General features: G+C 37.2%; 1 protein-coding gene across 2 annotated transcripts; it reads right to left on the reverse strand.

The window, feature by feature from the left end:
• Positions 1-8,025: 8,025 nt before the first annotated feature.
• Positions 8,026-13,287, reverse strand: LOC111587581 (retinol dehydrogenase 13-like). 2 transcript variants are annotated; one of them, XM_035942617.2, is made up of 7 exons: positions 13,079-13,287; positions 11,369-11,509; positions 10,966-11,157; positions 9,184-9,345; positions 8,995-9,111; positions 8,637-8,841; positions 8,026-8,351 (listed from the first exon to the last, which is right to left on the reverse strand). In XM_035942617.2, the coding sequence occupies exons 2-7, from the start codon at positions 11,478-11,480 to the stop codon at positions 8,255-8,257; spliced, it is 885 nt and encodes a 294-aa protein (XP_035798510.1). In that variant the 5' UTR covers positions 11,481-11,509; positions 13,079-13,287; the 3' UTR covers positions 8,026-8,254. The 2 variants fall into 2 exon arrangements, with proteins under 2 accessions (XP_035798510.1, XP_023153363.1); XM_023297595.3 differs by lacking the exon at positions 13,079-13,287 and adding an exon at positions 12,013-12,264.
• Positions 13,288-13,493: the final 206 nt, after the last annotated feature.

The raw sequence follows: 13,493 nt of genomic DNA on the forward strand, positions 1-13,493 counted from the left end.
GACCTGTCTAGGGTGTCCCCTGCCTTCACCTGAGTCAGCTGGGATAGACTCCAGCCCCCCCCCCCCACGACCCTAATGAGGATTAAGCGGTGTATAGATAATGGATGGATGGAATTCTTCGAAATAAATCGACTGCTTGTGATTACAAAAAAAAATTCTATCCATTGTATCTGTCTCATCCACTATGTTCTACTGTGGTTATCGAAACAATACGAGATGTAAAATATCAATTTATAAAATAGGCCATAATTTTTCATATCAGACTAATGTACAGCATGTAAGAAGTTACAATAAATCCATATAGACCAGGTATGACACAAATTTACATTTCAATTTACACTTTACAGTTTACATTTCATTGTCGTCACTGTATGTGAATGTTGTTATTTTTAAGGAAATACACTTTGTTGACTAAAAACATAATTTTACCCAATACTTCTTCCCTTACTGCAAAATACGAACATATGCACCGACATTTAAATTTAATTTTAATTGCGTCTTATATCAGTTTTGTAACAAAAGAGAACTGACTTGCTCGTGCTTTTATTTTGAAACTACATTGCTTGACTGCTGCAGTGTGATTGGTTTAGCTCACAGTGACTCGCTGCCGCACTAACTTTGTTCGTGGTTTTAACTGGTTTTAAAATAGTTTACGTTCAGAGGTTACTCTCGGTCTTGTTTGACTAAGTTCTGTCTATGACAGCATCAGCCTCTCTCTCTCTCTCTCTTTTTTAAACGAAATAATAAACAAAGTTGCCCCGGAAGAGGTTTGTGTTCGCGCCACGTCAGAGCTACAAAACTGTCATCATCAGAGAAGAGTCTGCAGCTTTGTTTCTGCTCCACCATGCTGCAGCTGGGACTGAGCTGTCTGCTGCTGCTGCTGCTGCATGTAGTGATGGCTGATCGAGGCTTTGTTGAAGCTTCGACACTTCATTCAAAACATGGTTCATTACTCGAGGCCTCAATGACACACAGTGCTCGAGTAGGACATCTAGTGGTCAATAAAATGAAGTGCAATCAAGACGTGGTCGTTGGTTCATGGATTGTTTTGGATTTGATTCGCCATGCACACATTCCTGTTTGTCTACACTAGATGATTGTATGGGTTGTAGTGGACACAAAAATAATATTACTAGTAATAATAATGACAATAACTATTGAAGAGCACGTTTCTTATTTCCCATGTTTGTCTGTATCCCTATATACTCTTTGCTTATATTCTGTGTTATGAAACATTTAAACGGTGCTGCTACATTCATGAGATGCTCTACAAATACAGACTGATGTCATTTTCACATGGGGCTGGTGCAAATAAAGATTTTATGGATTATTATGGATTTTGGCAAAGTATGTCTTGGGGTTTATTGGTAAAGAGGTCAGTAAAGAGGGTGTGCTTATGTAACTGGTTATGAGGTTTTATTGAGAAATAATTTATCAACAGTTTTGGGACCACTGTTCCCTCTAAGCTGCGCGCAATACTTTTTTTTTTTTTTTGGGCATTTATCATCTATTTTTTTTTGCCATTTTCGAGTTTTTTTTAACTTGAGTCTCGACTCGATCGTTTTACTCAGGAGGTTGGACTTTAGCCTTTGTGCTGGAGGGTTGAACCCTCAGTTCCAAGACTTTCAAAGCCTCCAGACCTCCCGAGTCCTCAGGACCTGAGCTTTCACACAGTCTGAGGCCTGAAATTTTCTAAGTCCCACAGTAGTTCTCTGTTAGATTGAACTTCCAGACAGTCCAAGGACTGATATCTTCTAAGTTCCTGAGTAGTTCTCTGTTAGTTTGAACCTTCACACAGTCTGAGGACTGAAATCTTAAAAGTTCTTGAGTAGTTCTCTGTTAGTTTGAACCTTCAGACAGTCTGTTAATGTTTCGATTAAATCTTTAAGGTTTTTCTCTTTAAATGTTTTACCACCTTTTAATGTTTAATTTTCTTTTTAAATCCTTCATTGTATTTTCAGTGTAATTCCTATTTGAACTTTTATTGTCTTTAAGATATAATTTTCTAATTAAACATTTAATTTTTTAATTAAATGTTTTGTCTTTTTTGGATAGGTGTAGTGAGAGACAGACAGGAAACAGGGGAAGACTTGCAGCAAAGGGACACTAGCGGGACTCGAACCCGGGACGCTGCGTCGGGGACCAGCCCCTGTACATGGGTCACCCGCTTAACCCGTTGAGCTATACGGGCACCCATGTTTTGTCTTTTTAAGGGTTTAATAATCTGATTAAATGTTTTGCATTTTTAAAAATGTTTAACATTCTTCTTGTTTAATTGTATTTTTTAAATGTTTAATGATGGGAAATACTTTATCTGTAATTTCTAATATTTGTATTTTAAAAATTTTGTTTAATTTCATAACGACATGTATTGTACGTTGTCGAATTATCTCATTCCATATTTTGTCTGTTTAATGAAGTTAAACATTAAATTACATTACATTACATTAAACAGACAAAATATGGAATGAGATAATTCGACAACGTACAATACATGTCGTTATGAAATTAAACAAAATTTTTAAAATACAAATATTAGAAATTACAGATAAAGTATTTCCCATCATTAAACATTTAAAAAATACAATTAAACAAGAAGAATGTTAAACATTTTTAAAAATGCAAAACATTTAATCAGATTATTAAACCCTTAAAAAGACAAAACATTTAATTAAAAAATTAAATGTTTAATTAGAAAATTACATCATAAAGACAATAAAACTTCAAATAGGAATTAAACAGAAAATACAATGAAGCATTTAAAAAGAAAACTAAACATTAAAAGGTGGTATATGTACATATAATTTAATTGTATTTAATGTTTAACTCTATTAAACAGACAAAATATTTAATTAGATAATTCAACAACATACAATACTTGTCATTATGAAATTAAACAAAATTTTTAAAATACAAATATTAAAAATTACAGATAAAATATTTTCCAGAATTAAACATTTAAAAAATAAAATTAAACAGGAATATTAAACATTTTTAAAAAATGCAAAACATTTAATTAGATTATTAAACCTTTAAAAAGACAAAACATTTAATTAAAAAATTCAATGTTTAATTAGAAAATTACATCTTAAATTTCTTAAATCTTTTTAACAATAAAACTTTTTAAAAGTTTTATTGTATTAATTTTTTTTGTTTGATTTAATTGCTTTTTGTTATGTAGTTTATTTCTTTAATCTTCTTTTTCTGTCAAGATTTTAACCCCAACCTTAAAAATGAAATAAACCCTTAAATCACCATGAAAATACTTCTGTTGTCACAATCATGAGTTAGTCAATTATTCAGTTTATCAATTCAACTTTATTTGTTTAGCACCTTTTACACAGATGACAAAACTAAACAAGCAAAGAGAAAAAACTACAATTAAAACTCAAAAACATTAAAAAACAAAACAAACAAAAAAAAAACATTTAACATGGTAATAAAATATGTTGTGTCCAGGGGATGGAGGGAGTTTATTGAAGTTTTCTTGGGCTCACATGGGAAATCATTTAAAATATAAACTTGATATTCAGTCTAAGGAAACTGCAGAGCGACAGAAGAACCAACAATATCTCCTGTTTTCTCCTTTAATGAGTCGACCCTTCTTGTGCTTTCAGACCAAAGAACTACAGACTCTTCACAACCTGCTCAAACTCTTGGTACAGGACCTCACCACACGGGTCAAGAAGGTTTCTGTCTCATTTCTACTCTGAAGCTCACCTTCTCCTGCTCAAACTACTGACAAATGTTTCTGCTGCTCTAAAGTCTGGTCTCCAGAACTTCCTAAAAACTCTCAAAGTCTCTTCTGCTGCAGGTTGCTTTGTAGAACTGTTGCAGAAAACCTCACTAAACCACATGGAGGGGCCTCAAGATAGTCGTCCAAATGAAACCGTACAAAAACCAAACTAGCACAACCCAAACGCTAAAGTCTCCTGCAGCCTACCAGAGAACCTCTGAGAACAGAGAATCAGGACAGGAACTCTTACCTTCTGGACAACCAATGTTGGTTCTCAAACAAGAATACAGAATGTGTCTGATCAAAAACCTCTAAAGACTCACTACAGCCAAGATAAAGACACAACTCAGCTGCACCAAATCCACTAATCACTGCACACATTAGCACCATGTGCTAACTGTGGCTAAAGAACCACATTTACCAAGACAACTATCCAGTATAAAGCCCTAAAACACACCAAGAAACACATTAAAGACGATTTTACTGCTGGAAGCTGCAAGCCAACACCTAAAGAACAAATTAAAGCAACGGAGCCAAACCCGGTTCTGTGGTGAAGAGAAGCAGAGGAAATGTTTGTCTGCAGCTAAATAAAGCAGGAAGACACTGAGCTGCTCAGGTGTTCCTGATAACACCAAGCAGCCACCTGGACAGCCAATAGGAACACAGCTTCCTGGAAGTCCAGAGGGCTGGCTTAGTGAAGGAAATTTAGTTTAAAGTTGAAGCAGAAAGTTAACAAAGAAAGTTGAAAACCACCTTCTGATACCTGAAATCTCTGAGTTTTCACACAAAGAACACCTGAACATGTCAAACTGGTTCCATAGTAGAACCATCATTGTAAAAACGTTATAGTATGGTGTGTTGCTCAAAAAACATTAGGACCCAGCTGTCAGGGGACAAACATGTAAGAAACATGAGAACAGAGAGAACCCAACCAGTAGGTCACAGTTTATCATCCCCCAGTCATCTCCTGAAGTCCATATGGTGAGAGACATCAGTATCTGGTTGTTAATTTACCAGAGGATGCTTATAATCATGCTGATGTGGTCTGTACTCTACAGTATTTTAGTGACTCAATAAATGCCTATGTTGGTTTTTTTAAATGCTTTTCAGTTTTTAATAAACATTTAATAGCCTATAGGTAATCAATAAGTGGCCTTTGCCTATCTTAAGAAAAACTCACTCAGAACTCTGATATGTTAACAGTACTAAATACATCAATAAATACATGCATACACACAAAAATAAGTTAATACATTAACTGTGTTAAGATAAGATTTAGATTTTAAAAAAGTTGTTTATGTTTTTGCAGAATCCAGTATTACTCACTGGTTGGTCATTACATTTTATTAGTTTGATTTCACTGTTTAAAATGATGCCACCTCTTTTCAGACAGAAACTGTGATAATAAAACAATACAAAATTTTTAGTTCCGTGTTAATAAAGCACTTAAAGCTGTAAGTATGGCTAAATGCTTTTTTCAAAATTAAATATATCACTCCTTAGGTGGTAGTGGCCCCAAGTTCAGTAAAGTTGGAAAGATATTCACAGATTCACACTTCCAGCATCAATAACTCATTAGATATAGGTTGTCAAAACATAAACGGTGCCTCTTTCCCATTGTTGCAAGGCAGACAATGTGCTACAAGCCCAGTTTTATCAAAAGTAGCTGTCTTTCAAGCTACAGGAATAACATTGGTGTCTATGGAGTGAACAGGGTCCGTCTGCAATTTGCAAAACCGCTGCAACAGTAAAGAGAGACAAATATTCAATAACTTCACTCTTATACATTGTAGTGTCACTAAAATCACTGCAGCCTTCAACTGGCTCCTGTTGACAAAGTGTTTTAACAGAAATGTAAATGCTGTAATTTGATTCTTTTAATGAACCATATAACTTGAATGGATGTGATGCTGGTGTGACCACAGTGCACACGTCTGATGTTGCTCACAGTGGTCCAAGGGAAGCTCAGGGAGTTTGTGTGTTTGCTCAGACTCATGAAAAATTAGAGGGAACATTGTTTGGGACTCAAGCAGTTCCTTCTTTTACTCACTATCTCCCCAGCCTTAGAAAAAAAAAAACCTGTTCACACGGCACAGATGAGGCTGAGGTACACAGGAAATGTTTGGCTCCATTGTACAAGTTTGGGTAAACAGTTTTGTGGGTTGCCCAGTAAGCCAGTGGGTCTGCCGTTCTTTCTACAATTGCATTCGCTGTGGCGCTTTGCATTTGCCAGGCTCTACTTGCGTCTTCGTCTAATAGGCTCCACAGTTGAACTGAAAAATATTGAAGATCATCATCATCATCACCAGAAATGTCAGTCATTCCCTATTCAGAAGAGAAAAAGAATACCTGTGGAAGGTGCTGCTGGTGGTGGAGGACGAGGCTGTGGTGGTGCTTGTGACGTAGATGACTGCTGCTTGGTATTCTTTATGTTAATTGTTGTGCATTCTGTTATTAAATGTTCTTTCACACTGGCTGCCACTCTGATTGGTGAATCCAAAAGTTTTGAACTGCAGAGCCACAAGTGTAGCAACAGTCAGTGAACTGTTCTTTTCTTTGGTTTGTAGTCTGTCAGCTAAGCACCTGACAAGGTTCTGTGCCAGGTGTTGTAGCATGGGGGTGGTGAGTTGGGAATATATATATATATATATATATATATATATATATATATATATATATATATATATATATATATATATATATATATATATATATAATATATATACATATATATATATATAAAAAATAAAAATAATCTATCTATCTATCTATTCTCTACGCAATACGAAATCTGACATACTACTAACTCTCAAAGCAAAAACAACAGCAAAAAAACCAATCTATTCTGCGAAAAACAATTCAAATGAACGACACTAAATAGGGATCTCCTATCCCGGAACACTCGATCCCGCTGAGTGATTCATATAACAAACCGAACCAATCAGGTGATTTGAAGCAGTTGCGTGCTTCAAACGTCACTGAAGTGATTCAAACGTCACGAGTCACGTGACCAAACCACGCCTCGGCACAGTGGCTCGATACGTTTGCTTCATGAGCTACAGCGCATGTGTCGAAGCCTCGGGTATCAGAGGACCATCACTAGCTGCATGTCTGTGTGGTGTTTGGGACTGAACTCTCATTTGAGCTCCCTGACAACGACAAGCAGTGTTTCTACGAAGAACTAGAGAAAGACGTCAAGTTTGACTTAGACTTCCATTACTGCTATTCATGTTGAAGGCTGTTATTAGTTTCTATGCTTTTGAGCTAAACTTAGTTTAAGAAGGATGTCTACAACTGTTGCTTTTCAAATATGTTAAGAGTTGGTGGAAAAAATACGCTCTTAGAATGTTTTCATTAAGTCTCATTTACAAGAGCTTTGTGAAAACTCTTTTAAATACCCGAGCCTCCCGGAAGGAGCTCAAATGGCATAGTGCTTTATCATAATATAAATAAACTGCTCTTCAAACACACACTGAATCCACATTCAAACTTTTAAACATCATCTTAAACTGTGCTAATAAACCTGTCACAAAATCCAGAGTATTGTGACTCTAAAAGCTTTAATTGTTGTCAGTATTTTTGCTTATTTACGATTATCACATGCTTCAGTCACTGCACCTGTTATTTAACAACTGCCTGAGGAAATGCAACATTTCATCATGTTTTTATTTCTAAAAATATTAAAGCTGATGTTTCCCTGCTGTACACTTTGTGCATTTTGAGTACATTCAATCAAATTCCATCCTCAAAAAATGACAGTAACAAAACATCAAGACACAACAAACAGGCCCAATGTAAAAAAAAAAAGAAAAAGAAAACACACATAGACACAGGAGGGCAGCTAACACTACTTGTAAGTACTGTCTTTTCAAAGATTGACTTTAACAGTCTGCTCTAACTGGGAGACACGTCTGAAACAGCAAAGACACAACCTTCAGAAACAGAACAAGAAGCACGGCCATCACCACAAACCAGGACATGAGCTGCTTTCACAGTAGCTAAGGCTATGCTAATGGCTAGCAGCTAATTAAGGAAGCACCCACAGATCATCCTGGAATAGAGCCTGGAAAAACCATACAAAATAGTGGTTTTATATTTTGCAGATAATGGCCTTAGAGGGCAATAAAAGTGATAGAACAGTCGAATATTAACAAAAACAGCAGATGTAACTTCAGGAGATGAGGAGACAAACTGTCCAGTCTCGATCAATTGATTTAACAGTAAACAAAGGAGAGTATCACTTTTAAAAGTTAATTATCATCATGACTCGGAACAATCACCATTGGGACTGGCTTTGCAAAACAGCTTTATTTGGTACTTAGAGGAAATAGTGCAATTTTTTGTAGTGCAAATCATTCGGTTCTATGAGATCAGAGCAGTGAAAAATCTTAATTAATGCAAAGCCCTTATGCATATTAGCTGATAAAATGAACTGGAGTCCTTTATCAACCCCTGTAAGCAAGCCCTGCTGACTCCACTCAGAGAAAGAACTGATAAATGCACATCAGGCTGCTGCGTTTAAGCCAGACCAACCATGGAAGCACTGAGGTCCCACAGCTTCTTGGCTGCAGCATCATCCAAGGCTTGTGGTGCTGGCTCTTTGGGGGCACAGTCACTGTTTGGTGAAAGAAATAAAAGAGGCGGAAATATCATGAAGAGTCTGACACAGTGTTACCAAAATCATGTCTGATGTAGTAAACTTGTTAATGGATTACTAGAAGCTGGTTTATCTCAGTCTCAGTTAATATTAAATGAACCAGATGATATTGTGCGATAAGAATTCTATTCATCTATTTTTTCCACCCAGGCCAGTAAAATGAAGGGACTATTTACTGTCATAAAGGTGAAACATTAGAAATTCCAGTTAATATAATGACTAATCACATTCAGATTCACTTGCCTGTAGTAGAGACCACTGACGTTTGCCTGGCTCTCGTCCACAGCACAGTAGATGGTGGTTTGGGCTCCTTCCCAGGGTCTTTTGACTAGCAATGAAAACGGCATGACTATCATCTTCTTCCACATAGCTAAGGTAGAGAGAAAATGTCGTCCTAACTCTGTGTGGATGACCCCAGGATGAAGACTGTACACTGTCACGCCGGTGCCTAATGAGAGACATCCATCAAATCAAGCGTCACTTACAATGAATGGAACACATACAAAACAAAAACATGAGGGAAAAATGGTTAATAATATGCATTACATGAATACATTTAAACAATGCTGTATTCAGAAATTTCATATTTATTGGGCTCTACCTTGCAGTCTTGTAGCCAGCTCTCTGCAGAAGAGAATATTAGCTAGTTTGCTTTGGCTGTAGCTCTTGCCAGGACTGTAGCTTTTATCAAGGTTGATGTCATCAAAGTGTATACGACCTGCAAGAAACAATTTCATTTGTTTGACTAAAATCAACAATGTGCTCTAAAATGACTAAAGAAAGGTTTTACCTCTCTGATGTGCGCGGCTAGCGACAACAACAATGCGACTTGGAGCTGACTTCTTCAGCATGTCAAGCAGGCAGTTGGTGAGGAGAAAATGTCCCAGGTGGTTGACACCAAACTGCATTTCAAAGCCATCTTCAGTCTCCCACTTAGGACACATCATAATACCTAAAAATAACCAAAGAAAAGAAACAGTCAATCTACTTTAAAAAAAAAAAAAAAAAGGCTGTCTTTTGGTTACAATCAGTGGAAAAAAAACATGTACAGTCATGAATGAAAGTTTGCATATATTTGTTAAGACCAACAAATCATGGCAGTCTTGAGTTTCCAAGGTTTCCTACAACACACAATTTTCTATGATGAAATGATCGAAACGCGCGTCTTTGTCACAACAAATGTATTTTTGGTTTGTTTCATAGATTTATTATTTGTCTTCTAGAAATATTAGCAAATCTACTGGATCAACAATATACATACAGCAAATGGAATAATCAGTGGTGATGTAGACAGGTGTGTTAATCAAATATTCTTAGTGGTATGACCTCTTACCTACTTGAGAGTGATAAAAACTGATTACAGCTGCTGACTTCTCTGAGCCAAATTAGATAGGGACCATTTCATATACTCAGATTCAGCCGCAAACATTCAGTCTCATGAGCTGAGGACAGTTCTGAAGCAAACTACTGACTTTATTGACCTTAGTAAAGTCACTTGGAGTCATTTCACATTTGTTTCAAAGTATATAGCCCATGCAAAGTTGTATCATTGCCAAAATCATCAAGAAAACTATCACCTACTGCTGAAGTTTATTATTGGTGATGATGGTTAATGGTCCACCAAGAACCACCAAAAGCAGGACTGCAATTAATTAGAAACTGCTGGAACACAGGTGTCAGTGTCCACAGTCAAGTGTCTTTTAAATCACCATGGGTTGAGAGGCGGCCAAGGAAGAAGGAAGCCTTTTCTCAAAAAAAAAAAAAAAAAAAGCACCTTAAAACGGGACTAAAGTTTGCTGCTGATCACATGGATAAAGAAAATGTCTTCTGGAGGATAGTTCTATGGTCACGAGAAAATAAAAATTGGGCAATCTGGCCACAATGACCAGCAATATGTTTGAAGGACAGAAGATGAGGCCTTCAACCCCAAGATCACCAAACTTACCATCAAGCATGGTGGTGGCAGTATTATGCTCTGAAGCTGGTTTGCTGCCAGTGGAACAGATGCTTTTCACAAAGGAAATTGAATGATGAAGAAGAAGGATTCACTCCTCTTTCTTTAGGAAAACCTAAAATCATCAGCTAGAAAGTTTTGTCTTGGATCCAATTGGCAAGAATTAATGTCTGAAACTGGCCTTTCCAAAGTTCTGACCTAAACCCCATCAAGAATCTGTTGATTAAGATGAAGAAACAGCACTGTGTCAAAAAGTCAACAAATTTACTGGAACTGCACCAGTTCTGTCAAGAGGAGTAATCAAAGATACAACCAGAAGCGACTAGTTGAGGAGAAAGTGGCCAAGGAACATTTAGCCAAATATAAGACTTGCCGTATATTTTTGAGCAGATTTTTTCATATATCGAAAAGACCTATAAGTTTATGAAAGATCCAAAACACATGATTGTTTTTGTCAAACATGCATGTATTTCAGCGATTCCATCATAGAAAATTAAGAGTTATAAGTGTCACTGGAAACTTGTGACTGCCATGATATACAGGGCTTTTACAAGTGTATATAAATTTTTGCTCACAACTATAACTGCTGCTGACTGAGGCAGGACCACTGTGAATTACCTGCATTGTTAATGAGGATGTCCAAGCGCGCCTCGTTCTCCTGGACATCTTTGACCAGGTCTCTGACAGACTGTAGCGAGGCAAGGTCCAGTTTCTTTACCACCACATTACCGTTCCCGCTCCGCTGTCGAATTTCATCTGCTGCAATGCGGGCTCTGGTCATGTCCCTGCAGGCTAGAATCACTCTGGCCCCTGGACAAAAATAGGAAACACTATAAATGTAATTTATATTCATGTGTTAACACTGCAGGAAGTGCTACTGCAATACTAGTCAGGGTTACAGTCATTCAAAGGTTAATTTGCGTACTTTGACATTATATTGCTTGATGTTTGTTCCGCTCTAGTTAATAGTACATGTGTCACAGCAGAAACCGTCCTGCTCTCCTCATGGGGAGGTGCTCACCTCTCTGAGCCATATCCAGGGCCGTCTCCTTCCCAATCCCAGTGTTGGCTCCTGTGATAAGGACTGTTTTACCATCAAGCCTAGCCTTGCTCCGACACACTCCCCCTGCCATCCATCTACGCAGGGCCAGCACACCGACCCCTGACAGAAAGAGAAAACATCATTAACAACAGGATAACACTGATATCAGATACAATGTTACATGGCTTCTTCTGTCTTTTTCTAGTTTCTTGTTAAGGTGAAAGAAATAGCTGTGAGTAAAACAAATTCCCTTGCAGGAAAGTAAGATATTAAGTAGAGGCCCTGCTTTAGAGATTTCATTTGTGGATTGAGGAGTATTTATATTGATGGTGATGGTGGTGAAGTACTAAAATTAATCTTCATTAACTCCAACTATTTATCTAACAATGCTGATCCAAGCAGCTTTATTCCAGTGACGTTTTAAATATTCAGAACTATGGACAACAGCAACAATTAACGCCATGATAGAGCAAATGACCTGTAAAACAGGTTTCTTCCTGACTGATGGATTACTGTTACTTGCTGTTGATTCTCAATAACACAATGTAAGTTTCTGGCACTGATTTTTCAGAAAATACAGTGAGGTAACAAGCAAAATTCACACAATAGAAAGTATCAATTACCTGCAGCAAAGACAACTGTGAGAGCAGTTGTGTGCTGCTCTACGAAGTCCTTGATATCGTCTGCGTAGTTCTGCATTCTTCCAGTTATTTGCCAACTAAAACAGATATTACTGGAAGGTTTTATAAACAATATCAGTCCGGCTAGACAGACACTTCTGCGCTGAATAAAAACCAACACAAACTGCAGAAACAAATACTCAAATAGGCGTTTTCTCCTTCAGCACTTTGTGATAATAAACTGCTGGGCGGTAGTGGGGGCGTTGTTTACACAGGATTTTCAGAATAAGACGACTGTTGAAAGTTTATTATTTGCTGTCATAGCAACCAAGTATGACATCACTGCTCTGCCCATATTTTAGCTTCTGTCTGATACATTTTTTGATTTGGTTTTGTGAAGTAGTTTCACGTTCTGTCTCACAGAGTTTGATGGTCTGTTTCGATTCCAGGCCTGTGGAGAGCAGGACAGCCTGACTGTGTATTTATCAATGCCCTGCAAAATACACACATAAGTACAATGCAGCTCCTGAATCACCTAATCTGCTCATTTAATGTAGAGCAGGTCAGTGTGTGCTGGCATGTCCAGCTCACCAAACCAGCAGAAAAAAAGTAAATGAACACTGGTGCCAGATTAAGGGCATATTCGATCAATCAAATCTCATTAAACTGAATTGTCCTTTCAGTCCACTGTAAAGCATCATAAATTAATGAAGTCTTAACAATTCAATTTTTCATGCTGACTGTAAATGTATCAGTTATAATTTAACCAACAATGTGATTTTTAAAAAAATCAGGCTAATTTAGAACTAGAAATCATGCAAACGTATATACGTTAGCTTAATGCTACGTTAGCTTTAATCAGGCTACTACTGAGCTGCTAGCTCGGTTAGCATTGCTAATTCACATTAAAGCTAATATTTACTGGATGCTAACTCTCTTCTCTGGTCAACCCACACACAAATAAACTCCATCGACATCTGGAGTGCACGGTACAAATTATATCTGACACTACAGGTGTATATGAAGTGCATTAAAACCGGCACCAATAAGAAAATAAACATTAACTTACCGAACTATCAGAGCCCTTTCAGTGTCTGCTGGTAGAATCAGCCGAAGCGCCACGGTGCCATCACTTGACTTCAGCCGTGCTCGGAGCTGCCGTCAGGCAGGAATCCTGTGATCAGGTACGACTACCCACCCTGGACAGAAAGCCCCGCCCAGAGCCATTTGATTGACAGCTCAGTCCACCAAGTGAAAGCAGAGTCTATTGTCTTTGTTTTTACTTGGTGGGCTGAGGAGTGCCAAAAGCAAAAGGCAAATGCAAAACGGAAAAGACAATGACAAAATCGAAAAAAAAAGAGAAAAGGGAAAAGCAAAGACAAAATTTTCCTTTTTATGTATTTATTTATTTCTCTTTATATTTCCACATTATTTATTTCTCTTTCTATTTCCATTTATTTCCTTATTTATTTCTCTTTATATTT

Source organism: Amphiprion ocellaris, chromosome 1 (assembly GCF_022539595.1).
Source record: "Amphiprion ocellaris isolate individual 3 ecotype Okinawa chromosome 1, ASM2253959v1, whole genome shotgun sequence".
NCBI lineage: Eukaryota > Metazoa > Chordata > Actinopteri > Pomacentridae > Amphiprion > Amphiprion ocellaris.

What these genes read in the sequence shown, in the direction of transcription:
- LOC111587581 (XM_023297595.3), bottom strand. Translation starts at nt 12,088, where the DNA reads ATGCAGAACTACGCAGACGATATCAAGGACTTCGTAGAGCAGCACACA. An exon ending in CACAGTTGTCTTTGCTGCAG is followed by an intron (nt 11,510 to 12,012) that starts GTAATTGATACT and finishes TCTTTCTGTCAG; the next exon opens with GGGTCGGTGTGCTGGCCCTG. An exon ending in GCTGGCTACAAGACTGCAAG is followed by an intron (nt 8,842 to 8,994) that starts GTAGAGCCCAAT and finishes GTCTCTCATTAG; the next exon opens with GCACCGGCGTGACAGTGTAC.